This window comes from Clupea harengus, chromosome 19, assembly GCF_900700415.2.
Source record: "Clupea harengus chromosome 19, Ch_v2.0.2, whole genome shotgun sequence".
NCBI classification, from domain to species: Eukaryota; Metazoa; Chordata; class Actinopteri; order Clupeiformes; family Clupeidae; genus Clupea; species Clupea harengus.
Genome location: NC_045170.1, coordinates 650,147 through 677,646, shown reverse-complemented (window position 1 = coordinate 677,646; position 27,500 = coordinate 650,147). Strand labels below are relative to the sequence as shown.

The window sequence follows — 27,500 nt, the reverse complement described above, 5'->3', positions numbered from 1 at the left end:
CTCCACTTCAACTCCTCACCCCCCCCACTCCACTTCAACTCCTCACCCCCCCCACTCCACTTCAACTCCTCACCCCCCCCCACTCCACTTCAACTCCCCCCCCCCCCACTCCACTTCAACTCCCCTCCCTACACTCCACTCCACTTCAACTCCTCACTCCCCCCCCCACTTGTTGTCTGGGCTCGTCTTGAATGGACAGAACTCAACTCAAGCTCCGGAATATTCTCTCCCCTGCTCCTTTGGCATTCCAAGGTTAGGTATTTGCTCCGTGTTATTCCCAAGGTTTAGGTATTTTTGAGTTTTTTGTATTTAACTCCTAAGTTCGCTTTCTTTCTTTCTTTCCACTCAGTGACGCTTTAGGTAAAACTAGGCAGCCACTTGAGGCAAGTCTAAGATGTAAAGCTCCATGTAGCACGTAGTGGTCTGGTAAGGTTCACATAAAACAGTGACTTTCATTTAGCAGTTTAGAGCATTTCTCTGACTGCCAGTGGAAACACCATGACATTATGATGCCAGTCTGATGTGTCTTCTCCTTATCTACAGTGAATGTCAAGATGGCTAATTGTAGTCATGACATAGAAAGGTTTACAACCTCATCCTTGTTTATATCTGGGAAGCAATGACAGTATTTGTTGAAATACAAACCCTCAACTGCAACAGGTTTGTGCTGGGATGACTGGGAAAGCTTTAACACAAATGTACTAAAGAAACCACTGAACTAGACTGGCCAACCAACCAGCACACTCTGACCTGTACTGCTTGTTGAAAACATGCTTCAATCCTGTGCTTCCCTTAAGGACTCATATTTACAGATCAAAAATGGGACAGATGTAATTGTAATTTATTTTTCAAGACAGGGACAGTGCACAATAAAACATTAATCTTGTACAACAAGAGAATATGCATTGTGCCAGGTTCTAGCAGGTTGCTATTTTCCACCTGTAGTCCCTGGACAGGTTGATGGAATAGTACCTACATTTTCCTCGGGATTAATAAAGTATCCATCTATCTATTTGTCTATCTATCTATCTAAAAACATCATAATAACAAGTACAATTACAGAACAAAGAACATGGAAGAAGACTCAACATGACATGTCGGATGTGTGCCCCTAAGATTTAAAGCTAAGCTGCTCCCCAACACACACACACACACACACACACACACACACACACAAACACAATTCATAAATGTGTACACTCCTGTCCTGACAGTAGCCAACGCTTGCCAAGATGTGAGAAGGTGTGGGGACTTCTACATGAAATAATGTCTGTTGGCAGAGTATTCCATTGAGTCATGGCAATACAGAAACATGATGACTTCCCAAATACAGTTTTGCGTTGGGGTACACTACACTCACCCCTTGTTACAGATCTTGTTGTTCGTGTTGACTTCTCAGAGCAGTCATTTTGACTTGTGGCGTCTGTCTGATCATGCTGTGAATGGGGCCATGAGTGTTCAGCTATGACAAGCAGAGTGAAAGCCACAGGATAGGAGGAGTGGATGTGGTGGTGGGTGTTGGCTAGTCCTTCCCAGGCAAAGCAGTTGAAAAAGCAGTGAACTCAGACACATGTGAAAATAAACAGAATTTTAAAAAGCATCTTCTGATATGCCCATGATATGACCATTACTCGTTAAGATTCTTTACTTTGTGTGTATTTGTCTATGAGTGTGTGTGTGTTTGAGAGAGTGTGTGTGTGTATTTCTCCGCCAGTGTACCCGTGTACCTGTCTGAGAGCAGCACAGTCCAGGCTGGCCACCAGCTTGCTTGGTCCTAACCTCCATGGTGAGAAGCTCTGGTGCCAGCTGCAATCAGTCTGCCAAACACACACACACTCACACACACGCATGAATACGTTTATATCTGCCTCTGCCTGCAGGATATCAGAGGTAAGTGCACCAACAGAGGGCAAAGCAGCAGATCAGTGCAGTACCAGCAATGTACACCAGAGGGCATGAAAGAGTAGAAGGCATTGAGGAGTAAATGAAGCGCCACCTTTGCCTGCAACATCACACACACACACACACACACACACAGGCACACACACAGGCACACACAGACACCTTTGCCTGCAACGTCACGTGTTCAATATGATGGAGAGATAAATGTGGGATAAACAAACACAAACAGGGTGGAGATGATATGATGGTATATATGCACACACACACACACACACACACACACACAGACACACAGACACACACACACACACACACACACACACACACAGACACACACACACACACACACACAGACACACACACACACACACACACACAAACAGGGTGGAGATGCAATTGGAGCCATGCAACATGCAACATCATGGTATATGTGATATGATGGTATATATGATACCCACGTCATTCATCACACACTCCTCTCATTCTGCTTCGGCCTTCAGTGAGGTACACACACACACACACACACTTTGACTAACTTTGATTCAGCCACTTAAATTCCATTTCTTAAAAAATATTGTAAGAGAAAATCAAGTTTATTGATTTCACCAATGATTAGTCATCAACAAGCAGTTCAGTTCAAGTTCATTTCAAGCAGTTCAGCTCAAGCAGCAAACAAATTAATAACTAATTTCACAGTTCTGAGAAAAGAGGCCTGTTAGCCTGAGGTGTCGCTGCTGGTGTGGAATCTGACAAGGCCAGCACAGGCCAGAAGTGACAGTGGCCGTAACTTACAACTTTTTAGGTCAGAAAGATCACCATGGGACATGGACAAGATAAGATTAATAGCCGAACTGTGAGAATTGAGGTTCTCAAACTGAGGCCCCATTGTTGAAGAGTTAGTTAGTTACAGCTCCTCAGGGGATCCATGATTAAGCAACATTGTGGCGACTGAGGTTAAAAAGACTGATCTGTGTACAATGATGTCAGAACGCCTTCTCCAGTCGTGGGTGACAGAGCTCTTTGTGAACTCACCTAAGACTGTATTTGTACATCTCTTGAAACTCAGTAAACTCAACTGTATTCAAACCTATTGCTTCGTGGCGGTCTTTCACTTGATTCTCTGTAAACCAACACGTAGATATAGTTTAAATCTAACAATATGCAAATATATTTTTTCATATAAAATTTGATATGAATGTAATTCTTTCATTTGAGACAGTTGCATGGTCATCAGCAGAGAGGGAGGTGACTGATGAGGGAGGTGGAGGGAGGGAGGTGACTGATGGCGGAGGTGGAGATGAGTATCTGACGCTTGGCTATAAGAGCAGTATCTGATGCTATAAGAGCAGTATCTGATGCTATAAGAGCAGTATCTGACGCTTGGCTATAAGAGCAGTATCTGACGCTATAAGAGCAGTATCTGATGCTATAAGGCAGTATCTGACACTATAAGACCAGTATCTGATGCTACAATAGCAGTATCTGACGCTTGGCCTATAAGGAGTATCTGATGCTAGACAGAGCAGTAATCTGACGCTATAAGAGCAGTATCTGATGCTATAAGAGCAGTATCTGATGCTTGGGCTATAAAGCAGTATCTGATGCTATAAGAGCAGTATCTGACTCTATAAGAGCAGTATCTGATGCTATAAGAGCAGTATCTGACGCTTGGCTATAAGAGCAGTATCTGACGCTATAAGAGCAGTATCTACGCTTGGCTATAAGAGCAGTATCTGACGCTATAAGACAGTATCTGATGCTATAAGAGCAGTATCTGACGCTTGGCTATAAGAGCAGTATCTGATACTATGAAGCAGTATCTGACGCATAAGAGCAGTATCTGATGCTATAAGAGCAGTATCTGATGCTTGCTATAAGAGCAGTATCTGATGCTATAAGAGCAGTATCTGACTCTATAAGAGCACAGTATCTGTGCTATAAGGCAGTATCTGACGTTGGCTATAAGAGCAGTATCTGACGCTATAAGAGCAGTAATCTGACGCTTGTGCTATTAAGAGCAGTATCTGACGCTATAAGAGCAGTATCTGACACTATAAGAGCAGTATCTGACTCTTGGCTATAAGAGCAGTATCTGACGCTATAAGAGCAGTATCTGACGCTTGCTATAAGAGCAGTATCTGACGCTATAAGAGCAGTATCTGATGCTATAAGAGCAGTATCTGATGCTATAAGAGCAGTATCTCATGCTATAAGAGCAGTATCTGACTATAAGAGCAGTATCTGACGCTATAAGAGCAGTATCTGATGCTATAAGAGCAGTATCTGATGCTATAAGAGCAGTATCTGACGCTATAAGAGCAGTATCTGATGCTATAAGAGCAGTATCTGATGCTAAAGAGCAGTATCTGACACTTGGCTATAAGAGCAGTATCTGACGCTATAAGAGCAGTATCTGATGCTATAAGAGCAGTATCTGACACTATAAGAGCAGTATCTGACGCTATAAGAGCAGTATCTGACACTATAAGAGCAGTATCTGACGCTATAAGAGCAGTATCTGACGCTTGGCTATAAGAGCAGTATCTGATGCTATAAGAGCAGTATCTGACGCTTGGCTATAAGAGCAGTATCTGATGCTATAAGAGCAGTATCTGACGCTATAAGAGCAGTATCTGACGCTGCTATAAGAGCAGTATCTGATGCTATAAGAGCAGTATCTGACGCTATAAGAGCAGTATCTGACGCTATAAGAGCAGTATCTGATGCTATAAGAGCAGTATCTGACGCTTGGCTATAAGAGCAGTATCTGATGCTATAAGAGCAGTATCTGACACTTGGCTATAAGAGCAGTATCTGACACTATAAGAGCAGTATCTGATGCTATAAGAGCAGTATCTGACGCTAAAAGAGCAGTATCTGATGCTATAAGAGCAGTATCTGATGCTATAAGAGCAGTATCTGACGCTTGGCTATGAGAGCAGTATCTGACGCTATAAGAGCAGTATCTGATGCTATAAGAGCAGTATCTGACGCTATTAGAGCAGTATCTGACGCTATAAGAGCAGTATCTGATGCTATAAGAGCAGTATCTGATGCTATAGAGCAGTATCTGACACTATAAGAGCAGTATCTGACACTATAAGAGCAGTATCTGATGCTATAAGAGCAGTATCTGACGCTATAAGAGCAGTATCTGACACTATAAGAGCAGTATCTGACACTATAAGAGCAGTATCTGGCGCTATAAGAGCAGTATCTGATGCTTGGCTATAAGAGCAGTATCTGATGCTATAAGAGCAGTATCTGACGCTTGGCTATAAGAGCAGTATCTGACGCTTGTTAGATTCCAGTGATATTTCTTATGTTCCTAAAAACTTGTACATGGCCCTCTCGTCCTGTTGATGTGTGGAGGCCCACATTCTTGGTTGTGTTAGAAAGGATGGAGGCCATATGCCGATCCACCCAGAGACAGCGCCGCTGTGGAATGTATATGTTGTGAACCATCCTAGGCCTGGCTGAAGGACATTGATGGACTGTCATGGCCATGCCTGTGTACGAGTGTACGTGTCAGAAGAATTGTTATACATTCGTGTTCGTTTACGTAATACCCATAGTTAAATTACGTGGTGCCCAACGCTCCACGTTCAGATTCCAGCTCGCGACGAAGAGACGGACCGTTTCATCTTCCGAAGACCCCGACCCGCGGCGACTCTCAGAGCTCTGTTCCACTTAGACTTAGAATACTTAGACTCAGAAAGTACTTAGTGATATTTCTTGTCTGCTACAATAAATATCTCTGGCTCTGATCCGAACCGCTCCAGCTTCATTGATTGCAACAACCCACTACATCACCCTTTAGAATTAAGTATATTAGACTAAATCCAGGAAGAAATCTAACAGTGGTGCCGAAACCGAGCTTTCCGCTGGCTGCTGCGTGACGTCGGGACATCGCCTGCCTGGTCGTCGTGCCATCTCCTGCCTGGTCGTCGTGACATCGCCTGCCTGGTCCGGGGAAGACACATTCCACAGAAGGCCGCATCTTGACTGGGGCCTGCTCCACATTCCCAGGTGATGTTCGCTGACCTCACTCATTTCCAGTACGAAGTTAAAGAACTAGTTTAGATAAGTCTGTTTATGGTTTCTTTTTAGTCTGCCAATCAGTTAAAACAAAAAAGAGTGGGAATGTTGTACCATCAAGGATCTAGTACTTTTGATGATTAACCTGTATCAGTGATTCAAGCGCTGGGATCATTTGATACATGCTATGTTTGTTATAAATGTTTGCTATGTTAATGTTTGTTGTTAATGTTCGTTGATATAGCTATTTGGTTGTGCACTAACTCTATCAGTCTCGCCGTATTCTGTAGAGGGGTTGACGTCAGGCTCGGAGTTTACTTCGAAAACCGATATATGATCTGTTCTTGTGTTAAGACGACAATTTGCTTACGTGTCCTGAACTCAACTCGGCCGTGTTGCGTGAAGGCTGTTTCTATGATTAGCTGGTTCTAAGTGTGGAAACCGTTGGTTATTTTGTTTTCTGAAGGCTTGGATAAGATACATATAGTCGAGGTGCGGATCGCCGAATCCAGCACGGCAGAGGGTGGTCAAGAGGAACTTGGTCCGGAAATAGTTCTGAGACCCACAGGGTTCTGGGCTGGTTTGCCCGAGAACAAGATCACTCATAGCTGCGCTACTCTCTCCTCTTCCGAAGACAGGGAAGGGCGAGGGTGGGGGCTAGTGGTGATCGCACGCACCCGCTTTGTCTCCTACAGAGAGGGAGGGGTGTGTGTGTGTGTGTGTGTGAGAGAAGATAGGAGATGCTGTGGAATTTGTGCAGTGTGTGAAGAGACAAAGAAAACACATTGTGGTTAAAATTACAGCTAAATAAATTGGGAAAGTCAAAATTAAATTTGGTTATAGTGTGTAGGACACAGAGGAAACACATTGTGGTTAAAATTACAGTTAATAAATTTGGAAAGTTGAATTGAATTTGATTTGTATTGTGTGGCTATAAGAACAATTTGGAAAATGGCCACGGCTGCTGAACCCACAGAGGTGGATGAAATGGTGTATGGCTATCAGATTAATAAGGGACTGGAAGCATGGGCTGAAAAGAAGTATGAATTCAGCAAACACGAGGTACAAGTTAAAAAGAAATATAACATCACTGAGACCCGTGACTGGTGGCCAAAACGCAAAGTTCTGGCGGTGTATGAGTCTTGGGTAGAGAAAAAGACCAAGAATGTTTCGATTGCTTTGATGGAGTGTCAGCAAACAAGCCAGTCGATTCAACAGTTAAAACGAGATGTCGCGGAGTTTAAAAAGAAACTTGAGGCGTGTGAGTCCAGGGATAGACTGGCGATTTCACCCAGAGGATGGCCGGGTCCTCCAGGGGGGCGGGATCAACAGGGGGCGGTCGGAGGGATGTACCAGATCTCTCAGCACCTCCCCCCGACTACGAAATGGGAACGGCGCCATCTGATGGCCATGTGGGGGAATCTCACACAAGCATGTTTCCTTCCCCAGAGGACAGCTATCCAGGAACACACATGCCTCTTGCAAGCACTCCACACCACGCGACCTACCAACCAATGCCTCTGATGCAGTCACCTATTAACCCCCCCCATCCCCACCTGCTCCCAATGCCACTGCCATTCTCCTCTCAACAGGACCAGCACCAACCACCAAGCAACGGTGCCGCATCTGCATCTGCACCCCCCCACACAGATGATTCCGTGGTGCGCGATGAGAGCGACATGGTGCTCACACGCGGTGCGGATGGACCTCACGGTGCCGCCTCTCGCAGGCAAGCAGACAACAGGAATTGGGTGGACAATTACACGGAGACCGCCCAACCATTGAACGACATGCTGAAAGGAAAACCAGACTCCCGAGACAAGATCAGCCTCGGAACCGAAGCACGACAAGCCTTTGAGGATTTGAAGAACAGCCTGTGTGAAGCCCCCGCGCTGGGACTTCCCAATGTGCAGAGACCCTTTACACTCTTTGTCAATGAGTGTCGTGGGTTCATGACATCAGCACTGACACAGGAACATGGAGGATTGTGGAGACCTGTGGGCTACTATTCGGCCAAATTGGACACAACTGCACTGGGCTTTGGCCCATGCCTGAGAGCGGTACAAGCCGTGTACCTCGCCAACCAACTCGTGACCAATCTTGTGCTTGATCAGAAGATCACCATCCGTTGCCCACACTCTGTGAATGCTTTGCTGGCTGGCAGGAAAGTCCCATGCGTCTCAGATAGCCGCTGGGGAAACTGGCAAGCCGTGCTGGAAGCACCCAACATCTCCCTCCAAAAAGCCTCTGTCTCAAATCTCTCAACCATGATTGCCCCCACGGACGCCACGAACGAGAAGATGACCATGTGTGTGAAGACTTGATCGCCCTGATGGATCAGGAACACTTTGTGAAAGAAGATCCTCTCCACAACCCCGAGCTTGTCTTGTACACTGACGGATCTTCACTGGTGGAGGATGGCATCCGGGGAGCAGGATGGGCTGTCACAACGGAACACGAAGTCTTGGAAACAGGATCTATGGATCCCGGAACATCAGCACAGCAAGCAGAATTGAAAGCATTAACCCAAGCACTCAAATTGGCTGAAGGAAAGTCTGCCACAGTCTACTGCGATTCCCGTTACGCCTTGGGGGTCGATGGACTTCGGCCGTCTTTGGGCCCAACGAGGGTTTGTCACGGCCAAAGGCACGCCCATAAAAAATGGTCAATTAGTAGCAGACTTATTGGACGCAATGCTACTCCCCAAAGAACTGGCGGTGGTCAAGGTGAAAGCTCACACTCACTTGGACACCCCAGAAGCCCGTGGTAACGCCTAGCTGATGACGCATCCAGAAAAGCAGCAAGACAAAAAGAGGGGAGGAGAAATGGAAACATTGAAATGAAAACTGACCTCGGAATGGAAAACGACTACGCAAAATGCCTTCGATTGAGAAAGGAATCTGAAAACGAAGAATGGCGGAAGGAAAGCTTAGCGAGCATAATGGAGATGCAAAATGCCTCAAGCCAAGAGGAGAAGTGGGATTGGATGGGAAACTACACGATGACAAGGTGTGGCGACAGGGAACGAAGACAGTGGCCCCTCAGAACTTACTGCCATACCTAGCCACGCAACTTCACTCACTAGGACATGTGGGTGTGGAAAAGATGCGCAATAGGTTTAGTCAGGTCTGGTGGAATCCAAAATTCACCGGCGTGGCAAAAGATGTTGTTAAGCGATGTGTCACCTGCATGAAAAACAACCATGATCGGAAAGTAAAACTTCCCATGCTGAAGGTCCCTGCCCCCCCTGGTCCTTTTCGTTGCCTCCAAGTGGACTACATCACACTGCCAGCGTGCAAAGGATACAGAGACGTCCTCGTGGTCATCGACAAATTTTCTCGTTGGATTGAAGCTTACCCTGCCCGCCGAGGAACAGCTGCACACACAGCCAAAGTGCTGGTCAAAGATTTCATTCCTCGCTATGGCCTACCAGATCAGATCTGTTCGGATAATGGAAGTCACTTCACCGGAGCAGTCTGTGCAGAGGTATGCCGAATGCTGAACATCGAATGGTCTTTTCACTGTCCTTACCACCCGCAATCATCAGGACAGGTGGAACGAGCAAACAGAACACTGAAGGAAAGACTGGCAAAGATGCATCAAGAAGGAACACCTTGGGTGGACGCGCTCCCCATTGCGCTGAGTAGCATGAGAGCTACACACAACAAAGATGTGGGCCTGTCCCCTTACGAAGTGGTGTTTGGCCGGTTCTTCAGCTTCCCAGGCTCAATTGACCTACGCAAAGCCGATGTGCACCTCACCTCAGACGCATTGATGAACTACTGCATCAGCTCTCAGAGACCCTCCAGCTGACGTCCAACCAAGTCAAAGAGGCCTGGGTTGAGCCGCCAGAGGGAGGACACTCTTTGGTGCCTGGACAGTGGGTCATGATTCACAAACCACAAAGAATTCCGCTAGAGGCCAAATACGAAGGGCCGTATCAGATACTGTTAGTTACTCCATCTGCCATTAGGGTTGCTAACAAGACAAAATGGATCCATGCTAGCCATTGTAAATTAGTTGACGCGCCAACTGACTGAGATTGACATTCATTGGACTGGCAGAAAACCTCTTTCACGTCTGTTTTACAGAATAGGTGAGCAGAGGGAGGTCAGAGTGCGGGAAGACTTTAATTTCTTATTTTTTATTTTTACGGAGGGATTAGCGACAAAAGGAAGATTAGGGAATTAAAGTGCAGGTTTCTCCTCTGTCCTCTCGAACCAGTCCAGGTGAGATGTTGGTATAGGTTTTTGGTGGTACAACTTCTTAGATTAGAATGACACTTGCTTAGTGCTATAATAGTGGTTACTTAATCAAGACAAATGTTTAGTTGCTTAGCATTAAAGCATGCCATAACTGTGCTAGATTAACATAACTGTGCTAGATTAACATAACTGTTAGATTAACACTGTCCCCCCCCCAACTGATACTGCTCTTGTTCTTTAAATCCTATGTACCCCGTGGCTGGAAACCTGGAGATCGTCATCACGACCGAGATCCTGAGATAGCTTGGCTATCTGCACCATCTGAACTGTGTTGCCATCTTCTGAACTTTCCCGACCACGAACTGTTACCCTCTCCATCAGCCGTCCCAGGAGAAGACTCTTGAAACGACTGTTCCAAAATGAAATGCCATGTGTTGTATGCCCTGTTGATATGTTATTTGTGTATAAAAGGAAATTGTGACATTGACAGCCATTATGAGGTTCACAGAGATAACACCTTCTTGCAGGCTGCGCACGGTTTGGCGAAAGCTAAAGGAGTGCAAGCTTGTTGGGTTTGTGGGTTAATGCAAACCTCCTCACAGGTACCACCTTACATTGCTGTCCCCTTCACAATCCCTGAATACACTGCCGCCTATGGAACACCCTCCATAGATGCCCCCTTTTACACAGTGCCCATGGACATAGGTCCCCCCACTAAGGTTAGATTGAGCTACGCCCCCGTAGGAATTATTTGTTGGGTTAACTCCGGCAACGGACAGGTTATGGGTAATAGTACATGTACCTACACTACTGACGTAGGTAACCCTGGTATTCAGATCGAGCAAGATGGTGTCACGATTGAAGTCCCCCTCCCTACGAGGGTGGCCGCAGACCACCGTATAAAAGACACTGACACCATGCTTGCAGTAAATGGGTCCATGTTTGTGTGTGGGTCCACTGCTTACTCTTACCTCCCTGTCTCCTGGTCGGGTTCCTGCTATATGGCCTACGTGGTCCCTGCTCTAGGAATTGAAGATGAAAAGCATATCAAAGGTGATGCCACTGGTCAGAGCAGATCCAAGCGTGATCTGTTTGGTAATAATTCCCCCATTGCTACCCCAACTCAAAGATTTTTCGCTGCTATCATCCCTGGGTATGGTGCCACTGTGGCCCTCGATGAGATTAGAATCCTAGTTAACACTCTGGACGCAATCGCTAACGATTCCGCCAGTGGACTCAGCGACCTTAGTCATGAATTGTATGGACTCAGGACAATGGTTTTCCAGCATCAATACCTCCTTGACTTTTTAGCAGTCCGCTTGGGAGGGTATTGTTTTTTCATTAAGCAACACTTGCACCAACGTTGTTGTACTTATGTCCCTGATCTGTCCGCTAACGTCACTGGCTATGTTAAAGATATTCATACTAACGTTGCGAGGTTGACTGTTGAGACCAGCCCCTGGTCCTTGGGAAAGGGATTGAGTGATCTGGGTGGGTCTCTGTTTTCCAAGATCATCCAGATGGCTCTACCCGTACTCATCCCTATCGTCCTGATCTATATCGCCATCAGAGTGTCCCTCTCTGTGCTCCATGCCTGTACTTCCCCCACTCCCAAGTTGGCTGCCCTGAAGGCCATACCGGAGAATGGAACTCCCCATCCCCCGACCCATCTCCCCAGAATTGTTTAGATTAGGATAGTCCTGCTTTATGCTTCCTTTTACTTTACCTTCCCTTCCCCTCTTCCCCCAACTTTCAGTAGGGTTTCCCCGAGTGACCCAAGAACCTACACTGGATTTCCCAGTGTATGACAAAGTATCCTTGTTTTATTATTTCCTGTCCTGTATTTTCCAATTCCTTACCCCCCTTCCCTGTTTTGTATTTTCTTTCCATATAATCATACAAAAAATGTCAGAGCCATGAAAAATGTTTATTGTTTAGGTTTTTTTAGATTTTCCAGAAATACACTGTTGTTGTTGATGTTTTAAACTTTGTTTAAGAATGATCAAAAGGGAGGAATGTTAGATTCCAGTGATATTTCTTATGTTCCTAAAAACTTGTACATGGCCCTCTCGTCCTGTTGATGTGTGGAGGCCCACATTCTTGGTTGTGTTAGAGGATGGAGGCCATATCCACCCAGAGACAGCGCCGCTGTGGAATGTATATGTTGTGAACCATCCTAGGCCTGGCTGAAGGACATTGATGGACTGTCATGGCCATGCCTGTGTACGAGTGTACGTGTCAGAAGAATTGTTATACATTCGTGTTCGTTTACGTAATACCCATAGTTAAATTACGTGGTGCCCAACGCTCCACGTTCAGATTCCAGCTCGCGACGAGAGAGACGGACCGTTTCATCTTCCGAAGACCCCGACCCGCGGCGACTCTCAGAGCTCTGTTCCACTTAGACTTAGAATACTTAGACTCAGAAAGTACTTAGTGATATTTCTTGTCTGCTACAATAAATATCTCTGGCTCTGATCCGAACCGCTCCAGCTTCATTGATTGCAACAACCCACTACATCACCCTTCAGAATTAAGTATATTAGACTAAAATACAGGAAGAAATCTATCACGCTATAAGAGCAGTATCTGATGCTATAAGAGCAGTATCTGACGTTATAAGAGCAGTATCTGACGCTTGGCTATAAGACCAGTATCTGACGCTATAAGAGCAGTATCTGTAGCTTGGCTATAAGAGCAGTATCTGATGCTATAAGAGCAGTATCTGACGCTATAAGAGCAGTATCTGACGCTATAAGAGCAGTATCTGATGCTATAAGAGCAGTATCTGATGCTATAAGAGCAGTATCTGACGCTATAAGAGCAGTATCTGATGCTATAAGAGCAGTATCTGACGCTATAAGAGCAGTATCTGATGCTATAAGAGCAGTATCTGATGTTATAAGAGCAGTATCTGACGCTATAAGAGCAGTATCTGACGCTATAAGAGCAGTATCTGATGCTATAAGAGCAGTATCTGACACTATAAGAGCAGTATCTGATAATATAAGAGTAGTATCTGATGCTATAAGAGTAGTATCTGATGCTATAAGAGCAGTATCTGACGCTTGGCTATAAGAGCAGTATCTGACACTATAAGAGCAGTATCTGACGCTTGGCTATAAGAGCAGTATCTGATGCTATAAGAGCAGTATCTGACGCTATAAGAGCAGTATCTGATGCTATAAGAGCAGTATCTGACGCTATAAGAGCAGTATCTGATGCTATAAGAGCAGTTTCTGACGCTATAAGAGCAGCATCTGATGCTATAAGAGCAGTATCTGATGCTATAAGAGCAGTATCTGATGCTATAAGAGCAGTATCTGACGCTTGGCTATAAGAGCAGTATCTGACGCTATAAGAGCAGTATCTGATGCTAAAAGAGCAGTATATGATGCTATAAGAGCAGTATCTGACGCTATAGGAGCAGTATCTGATGCTATAAGAGCAGTATCTGACACTATAAGACCAGTATCTGATGCTATAAGAGCAGAATCTGACGCTTGGCTATAAGAGCAGTATCTGATGCTATAAGAGCAGTATCTGATGCTATAAGAGCAGTATCTGACGCTATAAGAGCAGTATCTGACGCTATAAGAGCAGTATCTGATGCTATAAGAGCAGTATCTGATGCTTGGCTATAAGAGCAGTATCTGATGCTATAAGAGCAGTATCTGACTCTATAAGAGCAGTATCTGATGCTATAAGAGCAGTATCTGACGCTTGGCTATAAGAGCAGTATCTGACGCTATAAGAGCAGTATCTGACGCTTGGCTATAAGAGCAGTATCTGACGCTATAAGAGCAGTATCTGATGCTATAAGAGCAGTATCTGACGCTTGGCTATAAGAGCAGTATCTGATACTATGAGAGCAGTATCTGACGCTATAAGAGCAGTATCTGATGCTATAAGAGCAGTATCTGATGCTTGGCTATAAGAGCAGTATCTGATGCTATAAGAGCAGTATCTGACTCTATAAGAGCAGTATCTGATGCTATAAGAGCAGTATCTGACGCTTGGCTATAAGAGCAGTATCTGACGCTATAAGAGCAGTATCTGACGCTTGGCTATAAGAGCAGTATCTGACGCTATAAGAGCAGTATCTGACACTATAAGAGCAGTATCTGACTCTTGGCTATAAGAGCAGTATCTGACGCTATAAGAGCAGTACCTGACGCTTGGCTATAAGAGCAGTATCTGACGCTATAAGAGCAGTATCTGATGCTATAAGAGCAGTATCTGATGCTATAAGAGCAGTATCTCATGCTATAAGAGCAGTATCTGATGCTATAAGAGCAGTATCTGACGCTATAAGTACAGTATCTGATGCTATAAGAGCAGTATCTGATGCTATAAGAGCAGTATCTGACGCTATAAGAGCAGTATCTGACGCTATAAGAGCAGTATCTGATGCTAAAAGAGCAGTATCTGACACTTGGCTATAAGAGCAGTATCTGACACTATAAGAGCAGTATCTGATGCTATAAGAGCAGTATCTGACACTATAAGAGCAGTATCTGACGCTATAAGAGCAGTATCTGACACTATAAGAGCAGTATCTGACGCTATAAGAGCAGTATCTGACGCTTGGCTATAAGAGCAGTATCTGATGCTATAAGAGCAGTATCTGACGCTTGGCTATAAGAGCAGTATCTGATGCTATAAGAGCAGTATCTGACGCTATAAGAGCAGTATCTGACGCTTGGCTATAAGAGCAGTATCTGATGCTATAAGAGCAGTATCTGACGCTATAAGAGCAGTATCTGACGCTATAAGAGCAGTATCTGATGCTATCTCTCCCTATAAGAGCAGTATCTGCTGCTATAAGAGCAGTATCTGACACTTGGCTATAAGAGCAGTATCTGACACTATAAGAGCAGTATCTGATGCTATAAGAGCAGTATCTGACGCTAAGAGCAGTATCTGATGCTATAAGAGCAGTATCTTGATGCTATAAAGAGCAGTATCTGACGCTTGGCTATGAGAGCAGTATCTGACGCTATAAGAGCAGTATCTGATGCTATAAGAGCAGTATCTGACGCTATTAGAGCAGTATCTGACGCTATAAGAGCAGTATCTGATGCTATAAGAGCAGTATCTGATGCTATAAGAGCAGTATCTGACACTATAAGAGCAGTATCTGACACTATAAGAGCAGTATCTGATGCTATAAGAGCAGTATCTGACGCTATAAGAGCAGTATCTGACACTATAAGAGCAGTATCTGACACTATGGCAGTATCTGGCGCTATAGTATCTGATGCTTGGCTATAAGAGCAGTATCTGATGCTATAAGAGCAGTATCTGACGCTTGGCTATAAGAGCAGTATCTGACGCTATAAGAGCAGTATCTGATGCTATAAGAGCAGTATCTGACGTTATAAGAGCAGTATCTGACGCTTGGCTATAAGACCAGTATCTGACGCTATAAGAGCAGTATCTGACGCTTGGCTATAAGAGCAGTATCTGATGCTATAAGAGCAGTATCTGACGCTATAAGAGCAGTATCTGACGCTATAAGAGCAGTATCTGATGCTATAAGAGCAGTATCTGATGCTATAAGAGCAGTATCTGACGCTATAAGAGCAGTATCTGATGCTATAAGAGCAGTATCTGACGCTATAAGAGCAGTATCTGATGCTATAAGAGCAGTATCTGATGTTATAAGAGCAGTATCTGACGCTATAAGAGCAGTATCTGACGCTATAAGAGCAGTATCTGATGCTATAAGAGCAGTATCTGACACTATAAGAGCAGTATCTGATATATAGAGTAGTATCTGATGCTATAAGAGTAGTATCTGATGCTATAAGAGCAGTATCTGACGCTTGGCTATAAGAGCAGTATCTGACACTATAAGAGCAGTATCTGACGCTTGGCTATAAGAGCAGTATCTGATGCTATAAGAGCAGTATCTGACGCTATAAGAGCAGTATCTGATGCTATAAGAGCAGTATCTGACGCTATAAGAGCAGTATCTGATGCTATAAGAGCAGTTCTGAACGCTATAAGAGGCAGCATCTTGATGCTATAAGAGCAGTATCTGATGCTATAGAGCATATCTGATGCTATAAGAGCAGTATCTGACGCTTGGCTATAGAGCAGTATCTGACGCTATAAGAGCAGTATCTGATGCTAAAAGAGCAGTATATGATGCTATAAGAGCAGTATCTGACGCTATAGGAGCAGTATCTGATGCTATAAGAGCAGTATCTGACACTATAAGACCAGTATCTGATGCTATAAGAGCAGAATCTGACGCTTGGCTATAAGAGCAGTATCTGATGCTATAAGAGCAGTATCTGATGCTATAAGAGCAGTATCTGACGCTATAAGAGCAGTATCTGACGGAGGCAGCCTTTATTGTTGCGGGTGACTTTAATCACTCCAACCTGAAGACTGTACTCCCCAAATTTCACCAGCATGTCTCCTGTCCCACGAGAGGAGACAAGACTTTGGACCATGTCTACACTAACATGGCTGATGCTTACAAAGCTGACCCCCTCCCCCACCTAGGTCAGTCTGACCACCTCTCTTTGTTTCTTCTCCCGAAATACACACCACTCATCAAACGTGTGAAACCCACAGTGAGGACAGTTAAAGTGTGGCCAGAGGGAGCAGACTCTGCACTACAGCACCGGTTTGGACACACAGACTGGAGTGTGTTTGCCACCCAGGCCACACTGGACTCCCACACGGACATCAACGCCTATGCCTCATCTGTACTGGACTTTATCAACACCAACATCAACAGTGTCACCACCCTCAAACAGATCACCACTTTCCCTAATCAGAAGCCATGGATGAACAGGGAAGGTCCGCCTTTTGCTGAAGGCACGCGATACTGCTTTCAGATCAGGTGACACCCAGGCCTACAGTTCATCCAGGGCCGACCTGAAGAGGGGCATCAAAAAGGCCAAGCACAGCTACAAACTCAAGATTGAAGAGCACTTCAATAACAACTCTGACCCCCGACGCATGTGGCAAGGCATCCAGGCCATAACGGACTATAAACCCACCAACACCTCCCCCCAAACCGGCGAAGCATCACTCCCTGATGAGCTTAACAGCTTTTATGCACGATTCCGATAGGGACAACCAGGAGGTGGCCATCAAGGCTGTACTCACTACAGACAACCAGCCCCTCACACTCTCCTCCCACGACGTGTGTGCTGCACTGAGCAGGACTAATGCACGAAAGGCTGCTGGCCCTGATGGCATCCCTGGACGGGTGCTCAGGGCCCTGTGCTGGGCAGCTGACTGAGGTCTTGACTGACTTATTCAACCTGTCACTGGCCCAAGCAGCTGTCCCCACGTGCTTCAAGACCACCTCCATCGTGCCGGTGCCAAAGCACTCCAAAGCAGCGAGCCTTAATGACTTTCGCCCAGTTGCACTCACTTCAACCATCATGAAGTGCTTCGAGAGGCTGGTCCTGGCTCATCTTAAAACATGCCTACCACCCACACTGGACCCCCTCCAATTCGCCTACCGCCAGAAACAGGAGCACGGAGGATGCCATCTCCACGGCACTACACTCCGCCCTTTCCCACCTGGACAACAGTAACACATATGCGAGACTGTTGTTCATAGACTTCAGCTCTGCATTTAACACCATAATCCCTCCAAACTGATCACTAAAACTCAGTGATCTAGGCATCAACACCTCCCTCAGAAACTGGATTCTGGACTTCCTAACCCAACAGACCCCAGTCTGTCAGGTTAGACAACAACACCTCCTCAACCCTCATCCTGAACACTGGTGTCCCACAGGGCTGCGTGCTGAGCCCTCTCCTCTACTCCCTCTTCACCCACGACTGCACAGCTTGTACATGGTTCTAATACCATTGTAAAGTTTGCAGACGACACAACGGTGGATTGGCCTCATCAGCAAACAACGATGAGTCGGCTACATGGAGGAGGTTCAGCACCTGGCAGAGTGGTGTGCCAATAACAACCTGGCTCTCAACACCAAGAAGACCAAGGAGCTCATTGTGGACTTCAGGAGGACCAAAGGTGGCGCACACACCCGATCTGTATCAACGGGACGGAGGTGGAGCGTGTCGCCAGCTTTAAATTCCTGGGTGTCCACATCTCCGAGGACCTCTCTTGGACCCTCAACACCTCAACCATAGTCAAGAAGGCTCACCAGCGTCTCTTCTTTCTGAGGAGATTGAAGAAGGCCCATACTGTCTCCTAAGATACTGGTGAACTTCTACCGCTGCACCATTGAGAGCATCCTCACCAACTGCATCTCAGTCTGGTTTGGCAGCTGCTCTGTTGCGGACCGCAAAACACTCCAGAGGGTAGTGAAAACTGCCCAACGCATCACTGGCTCCCCACTCCCCACCATCGATGCTGTCCAGCGCAAGAGATGTCTGCGGAAGGCGCGCAGCATCGAGAAGGACAGCTCCCATCCCAACCACAGACTGTTTGCCCTCCTCCCCTCAGGGAGGCGCTACAGGGCCCTCCGTTCCCGGACCAGCAGGCTCAGGAACAGCTTCTTCCTGCGGCTGTCACCCTGTTGAACTCTGCACCACGGTGATAGTTCCCCCTGGCTACCCCCTCACACTCCTTCCTGTATTCCCCCTCTCTACCCTGGCTTGACTGCCACACACCTACCTCCAGCCACTGAACATTTGCACTAAATTGTTCATTGTATATATCTATTTATGTTAAATTGTTGTCATCCATATTCATCGTACTTATATCTTATCATGTCTCCTACCTCATTTATAACTTATAACCTCTACTGCCACCTTCACCTGTACTTCATCTGCACTTTACACATATCTATATCACATCTGCACTAATCACCTTTATTGCTGCTCATGTTCTTACTGCTCATACCACTTATATCTTATGTCATACTGTATATACCATATTTATCTATATTTATATTACCATTTGCACATACTCTGCACTCTTCTACTTTGCACTTCTGGTTAGATGCTAACTGCATTTCGTTGCCTCAGTACCTGTACTCTGTGCAATGACAATAAAGTTGAATCTAATCTAATCTATAAGAGCAGTATCTGATGCTATAAGAGCAGTATCTGACGCTTGGCTATAAGAGCAGTATCTGATGCTATAAGAGCAGTATCTGACGCTTGGCTATAAGAGCAGTATCTGATGCTATAAGAGCAGTATCTGATGCTATAAGAGCAGTATCTGACGCTTGGCTATAAGAGCAGTATCTGATGCTATAAGAGCAGTATCTGACGCTTGGCTATAAGAGCAGTATCTGATGCTATAAGAGCAGTATCTGACACTATAAGAGCAGTATCTGACGCTATAAGAGCAGTATATGACGCTTGGCTATAAGAGCAGTATCTGACGCTTGGCTATAAGAGCAGTATCTGATGCTATTAGAGCAGTATCTGACACTTGGCTATAAGAGCAGTATCTGATGCTATAAGAGCAGTATCTGACGCTTGGCTATAAGAGCAGTATCTGACGCTATAAGAGCAGTATCTGACGCTATAAGAGCAGTATCTGACACTATAAGAGCAGTATCTGACGCTTGGCTATAAGAGCAGTATCTGATGCTATAAGAGCAGTATCTGATGCTATAAGAGCAGTATCTGACGCTTGGCTATAAGAGCAGTATCTGATGCTAAAAGAGCAGTATCTGATGCTATAAGAGCAGTATCTGATGCTCTAAGAGCAGTATCTGATGCTATAAGAGCAGTATCTGACACTATAAGAGCAGTATCTGACATTATAAGAGCAGTATCTGATGCTATAAGAGCAGTATCTGACACTATAAGAGCAGTATCTGACACTATAAGAGCAGTATCTGACGCTATAAAAGCAGTATCTGACGCTATAAGAGCAGTATCTGATGCTATAAGAGCAGTATCTGATGCTATAAGAGCAGTATCTGATGCTATAAGAGCAGTATCTGACGCTATAAGAGCAGTATCTGACGCTATAAGAGCAGTATCTGACACTATAAGAGCAGTATCTGACGCTTGGCTATAAGAGCAGTATCTGATGCTATAAGAGCAGTATCTGATGCTATAAGAGCAGTATCTGACGCTTGGCTATAAGAGCAGTATCTGATGCTAAAAGAGCAGTATCTGATGCTATAAGAGCAGTATCTGATGCTCTAAGAGCAGTATCTGATGCTATAAGAGCAGTATCTGACACTATAAGAGCAGTATCTGACATTATAAGAGCAGTATCTGATGCTATAAGAGCAGTATCTGACACTATAAGAGCAGTATCTGACACTATAAGAGCAGTATCTGACGCTATAAAAGCAGTATCTGACGCTATAAGAGCAGTATCTGATGCTATAAGAGCAGTATCTGATGCTATAAGAGCAGTATCTGACGCTATAAGAGCAGTATCTGACGCTATAAGAGCAGTATCTGACACTATAAGAGCAGTATCTGACGCTTGGCTATAAGAGCAGTATCTGATGCTATAAGAGCAGTATCTGACGCTTGGCTATAAGAGCAGTATCTGATGCTATAAGAGCAGTATCTGACACTATAAGAGCAGTATCTGATGCTATAAGAGCAGTATCTGATGCTATAAGAGCAGTTTCTGACGCTATAAGAGCAGTATCTGACGCTTGGCTATAAGAGCAGTATCTGACGCTTGGCTATAAGAGCAGTATCTGATGCTATTAGAGCAGTATCTGACGCTTGGCTATAAGAGCAGTATCTGATGCTATAAGAGCAGTATCTGATGCTATAAGAGCAGTATCTGACGCTATAAGATTAGTATCTGATGCTATAAGAGCAGTATCTGACGCTATAAGAGCATTATCTGATGCTATAAGAGCAGTATCTGATGCTATAAGAGCAGTATCTGACGCTTGGCTATAAGAGCAGTATCTGACGCTATAAGAGCAGTATCTGACGCTATAAGAGCAGTATCTGACACTATAAGAGCAGTATCTGACGCTTGGCTATAAGAGCAGTATCTGATGCTATAAGAGCAGTATCTGATGCTATAAGAGCAGTATCTCACGCTTGGCTATAAGAGCAGTATCTGATGCTAAAAGAGCAGTATCTGATGCTATAAGAGCAGTATCTGATGCTCTAAGAGCAGTATCTGATGCTATAAGAGCAGTATCTGACACTATACGAGCAGTATCTGACATTATAAGAGCAGTATCTGATGCTATAAGAGCAGTATCTGACACTATAAGAGCAGTATCTGACACTATAAGAGCAGTATCTGACGCTATAAAAGCAGTATCTGACGCTATAAGAGCAGTATCTGACGCTATAAGAGCAGTATCTGACACTATAAGAGCAGTATCTGATGCTATAAGAGCAGTATCTGACACTATAAGAGCAGTATCTGACACTATAAGAGCAGTATCTGACGCTATAAAAGCAGTATCTGACGCTATAAGAGCAGTATCTGACGCTATAAGAGCAGTATCTGACACTATAAGAGCAGTATCTGATGCTATAAGAGCAGTATCTGACACTATAAGAGCAGTATCTGACGCTATAAGAGCAGTATCTGACACTATAAGAGCAGTATCTGACACTATAAGAGCAGTATCTGACGCTATAAGAGCAGTATCTGATGCTATAAGAGCAGTATCTGACGCTATAAGAGCAGTATCTGACGCTATAAGAGCAGTATCTGATGCTATAAGAGCAGTATCTGACGCTATAAGAGCAGTATCTGATGCTATAAGAGCAGTATGTGACACTATAAGAGCAGTATCTGATGCTATAAGAGCAGTATCTGACGCTATAAGAGCAGTATCTGATGCTATAAGAGCAGTATCTGACGCTATAAGAGCAGTATCTGATGCTATAAGAGCAGTATCTGATGCTATAAGAGCAGTATGTGACACTATAAGAGCAGTATCTGATGCTATAAGAGCAGTATCTGACGCTATAAGAGCAGTATCTGACGCTATAAGAGCAGTATCTGATGCTATAAGAGCAGTATCTGATGCTATAAGAGCAGTATCTGACGCTATAAGAGCAGTATCTGACGCTATAAGAGCAGTATCTGATGCTATAAGAGCAGTATCTGATGCTATAAGAGCAGTATCTGACGCTATAAGAGCAGTATCTGACGCTATAAGAGCAGTATCTGACGCTATAAGAGCAGTATCTGACGCTATAAGAGCAGTATCTGATGCTATAAGAGCAGTATGTGACGCTATAAGAGCAGTATCTGATGCTATAAGAGCAGTATCTGACGCTATAAGAGCAGTATCTGACGCTATAAGAGCAGTATCTGATGCTATAAGAGCAGTATCTGATGCTATAAGAGCAGTATCTGACGCTATAAGAGCAGTATCTGATGCTATAAGAGCAGTATCTGATGCTATAAGAGCAGTATCTGATGCTATAAGAGCAGTATCTGACGCTATAAGAGCAGTATCTGATGCTATAAGAGCAGTATCTGATGCTATAAGAGCAGTATCTGATGCTATAAGAGCAGTATCTGACGCTATAAGAGCAGTATGTGACACTATAAGAGCAGTATCTGATGCTATAAGAGCAGCATCTGATGCTATAAGAGCAGTATCTGATGCTATAAGAGCAGTATCTGACGCTATAAGAGCAGCAAATGCGACAAGGTCAGCCTGGTAAACTTGCCCACCACAGGAGACACACCAAATATACCAATCAAGGGACATGGAGTTATGTTGACACACACACACACACACACACACACACACACACACACACACACACACACACACACACACACACACACACACACACACACACGAGGGACATGGAGTTAAGGAGATGTTGAGATCTTCAGAGAGGGTGTCAGAAAAATACATCCAGAAATAGTGGAGCTTTGGGCAAGAGCAAAATGTGTGTAAGTGGTCTTCTGGGGACAGTTGTGTGTGCGTGTGCGTGTGCGTGGTCTGCTGGGGACAGGTGTGTGTGCGTGTGTGAGCGCGTGCGCGCGTGTGTGTGTGTGTGCGTGTTTCTCTGCCCCTACGCCCCTTACCCCTGTAACAGTAACCCTATGAGCACAGTGTATACCCACTAAACGGGTCTTGTTTGTATTTACCACCGGATGTCTGTATATATATTATGTACATCTACCAAATGCAGGCTGTGTACAACACTTGTTGTTTCCCATCCCCTTCTGCCACACAACCCTCCCCCATCCCCTCCTTCCTATCTCCACCCGGCCGACCTCAAGCAGATGGGTCCCCCCTTATGTGCCGTGGTTCTGCTTAAGATTCCTTTCTGACTAACAGGGAGTTTTTTCTTGCCCCTGTTGCCATTGTGCTTGCACTAAGGGGGTTCAGGCTCTGGGCTCTGTAAAGCGCCTTGAGACAATTGTATTGTTATGGCGCTATATGAATTGAATTGAATTGAATTGAATTGAATTGAATTGAATTGAATTGAATTGAATTGAATTGAATTGAATTGAATAGATGATCTTGCCACATGCAGTACTCATCAATTCTTATTGACTTTTGGTAGCTGCTATTCATTCTCTCTCTCCCCTCTGCCTCTGTCTCAGATCATTACCCAGTAGGCCACAGCTAGAGAGTCCAGTGGGAGGTCAAGAGCACAGTCTGTCCCCCATTGACTGATGGGGAACCACAGTACAGGTCACCAACACCACCAACATCACCTTGCCATGATAATAAAGAGCTGCAGTGATATTGCCCCCCCCCCCCTGGCAAAATCCGTGTCTTTTTTACAAGTGTTTGTAAACCCCCCCCCTTTTCTTTCCTACTGTGAGGCGCATTGTGATACCTCCTTGTATGAAATGCGCCGTACAAATAAAGTTTGATTTGATTTGATTTGATATTATTAGCCCCCCACTGACTGATGGGGAACCACAGTACAGGTCACCAACACCACCGACATCAACTTGCCATGATAATAAATAGCTCCAGTGTTATTTGGTCTTTTCTGCCTTTGTACCATGGTGCAAATGGCTCTACAGTGACACATGCTGTTTGCCACTGACTACAGCCAATGATGAGTTTTTTGTTTGGGTTGTTTGATTGCACACCCACTATACGCTGGAAAGGACCAGGCCCAAAGGTCAAAGGTGAAGGTTAAAGGTAGAGTGAAGTCAGTCGAGCTGTAAGCAGAGTTTGGCCTCTGAGAAACTCTGCAGTCAACACATCTGTGCTCAACGCACAGCTATCAGCTACGCTAGCAAATAACAAGGCTGTGACCTAACAGTACTGAAAAAACACACACACACACAGACACTCACACACACACAGCCCATGGCAAGTAACTGTTAAACGTCTGTTAAGCATGCATAGTTTTTTCTAAACTATGCAACAAATAATATCAAAAGCAAAAAGAAAAAAGAAGGGAAACTAGTTTGAGAATGAGGCCCCTTGTTTATAATGCACTCTGAATGAACTCTCTGCTATGTACTTAGAGTCTGAAACAATGTCTGATGCTTGATGTTCACCTGGTACAGTACATACAGTATGTTCTGTATTACTGTGTTGTGCTTTACAATAGGACAATGGGCCTCATTCTCGAACATTTTCTGATGTTTCTTCTGAAATGTTTCTTACGGGCTTCGGAAAAACAACGTAAGAAAAAGACCTCCGCCAAATTCATGAACGCTTGAAAATGTGTTGCTACGCAGCAAAAGTGTTCTGAGCTGTGCTCCCCCGGAAAGAGTTTTCTTGAATTGAAAGCGCGTTCTCGTGCACCTGGATTTGCATACATACACGCCCCGCCAGCTCCTTATAAGGGCACGCAACAGCAGTGACGTGTCCAGTCGGAATCAACCGTATCCACACGAAGGCAACTCGAAAGCGAGTCCTGTCAAAGCGGAAAGCGAGCACTGGTCTAGTAAACGCAGATCTAACTTCACCGGTGCAGAGGTGGAGGTACTGTTGCAGGATGAAGATGTGTCCATTCTATTCCACTATGGCTATATCCATGCGATTGAGTTTAGTGCTTATTTATTTATCCACTTACATTTACAGTGTTTGTGTAGTGTTTTTATTTATCACGATGCCTCGTAGAATCATGACTGCAAATGTGAAACGTAATTGTTAATGATACAAATATTCTCGTATTTATTATTATTATAATTATTTAAATCCGAGGATGTCTGTAGAGTTGACGTGAACACAACGATTTCTCACAAATTCAGCCACTTCTAAACTTCCACTTCTTAACACGGAGAGTTTTCTTAAATACAATTCCTCAAAAAACCACAAGATGGCCCCGTGGGAGGAATCGCATTTGAGAAAACTCTGGCCGATTTACGACCACACACACACACACACACACACACACACACAGTAAATCGCCTTCTGCGCATCACTTAATCAGGTGTGTTGGAGTGTATGACAGCAATAGAAGGGTGTGTGTGTGTGTGTGTGTGTGTGTGTGTGTACATGTGTCAGACACACACACACACACTGTAATTCTCTGACGGTGAATGTTTTTGTTAGTTGCTTTAGATGAAAGTGTCTACATGGAACCAAAGTGACCCTAAATTGTAACCCAATGTACACCCACAGCATCACACACACACACACACACACACACACACACACACACAGCATCACACAAACACACACACCCACACACACACTCACAGCATCACACAAACACACACAGCATCACACACACACACACACACACACACACACAGCATCACACACACACACTCACAGCATCACACACACACACACACACACACAGCATCACACACACACACACTCACACTAACACACACACACACACACAGCATCACACAAACACACACACCCACACACACACTCACAGCATCACACAAACACACACAGCATCACACACACACACACACACACACACACACAGCATCACACACACACACTCACAGCATCACACACACACACACACACACACACAGCATCACACACACACACACTCACACTAACACACACACACACACAAACACAAACACACGTTCACACACACACACAAACTCACCCACACACACACAAACACAAACACACACAGCATCACACACACACACACACACACACACTCACAGCATCACACACACACACACTCACACACACACACACACTCACAGCATCACACACACACACACACACACACACACACACACACACACACACACACACCCACCCACACACAAACACAAACACACACACACAAACTCACCCACCCACCCACACACACACACAAACACAAACACACATTCACACACACACAAACTCACCCACCCACACACACACACACACACACACTCTCACACACACACACACACACACACACACACACACACACTCACACAAAATAATACCCCCACTCCCCAACACACACACACTCACTCATAGCCTGGAAATCCAATGACAATGAACGGTAGACCCTGTGAACTCAAAGGGCTGCACCAAACGACCTGCTTCTAGCCACACAGAGACTTCTAGCCTTATGCAAATAATGAAGGCTACTTCAAGTGCGTTACAGTTTTTCTCAATTGCTAACACACATTTTTTGAAAGCATGCCTCGTTTCCTCAAAACTCTAAACACAAATCCCAAAACCACTCACACAAAATGCAAAACCCTTTATACATCCTGCAAAAGGCAACTTTGCTTTCAAAACAGTGTTATGTCACCTCAAAAGGGTACTTTGTTTTCTAATGACAAACACAGCCCATTATATGAGTAGACATTCTAAGCATCGATTGAACACTGATGTGCTCAATGGAAAACACTACTATGAAATGGGAAAACACCAGTATGAAGGCCTTATCAGGAACATTATGTTACTATACGCTTACTCCTGTAGTAAAATATAACTGTATAATGTTTTTACGCAAATATAAAACAACACACAAATATACAGTAACAACTAAAATATTTCTTTATTTTTTCCAAAAGTGCTGTAGCCTATACATCACAGCAAACACAAATGAATGTGTAAATGATTTGCACAGAACAAACAATAGGATATAGGCCAGTACAGTCAACAAAAAAAAGAAAGAAAAATGTAAAATAAAAAAGGACAAAAAACTACTGCATCCTGTTCTAGCTCAAGACAATATTGACAATGTGCTATCAGAAATAGACCTACACAGTGTTGTGAATGTTGTTGCATTTTGTGTGAGTGGTTTAGGGATTTGTGTTTAGAGTTTTGAGAAAACGAGGCATGCTTCATGTGTGTAAGCAATCGAGAAAAACTGTAACATTGGATTGGATTACAATACAGTACAGTAATGTGTCAGTGCTGATAGGACGCAATCAGTTGTGAAAATGTATATGACTTACTTGCACATAGTCATAGCATAACTGTTTGACTGTCGGAGTTTCTGACAAAAGGCAGCCTGTACACCTGCTTTATTCTCAAGGTGTTCCGCCTTAGAACACAGTCCACTGTGGCTAGGCTCACTGTATTG

General features: G+C 44.5%; 1 protein-coding gene across 1 annotated transcript in view; it reads left to right on the top strand.

The window, feature by feature from the left end:
- The first annotated feature begins 16,621 nt into the window (after nucleotides 1–16,621).
- The window catches only part of LOC105910531, a 21,911-nt gene continuing 11,032 nt past the window's right edge, over nucleotides 16,622–27,500 (top strand). Inside the window, exons 1-2 of the mRNA XM_042710713.1 lie at nucleotides 16,622–16,661; nucleotides 16,800–17,004. Coding sequence (XP_042566647.1) covers nucleotides 16,622–16,661; nucleotides 16,800–17,004 — 245 coding nt within the window. The remainder of the gene's footprint in view (nucleotides 16,662–16,799; nucleotides 17,005–27,500) is intronic.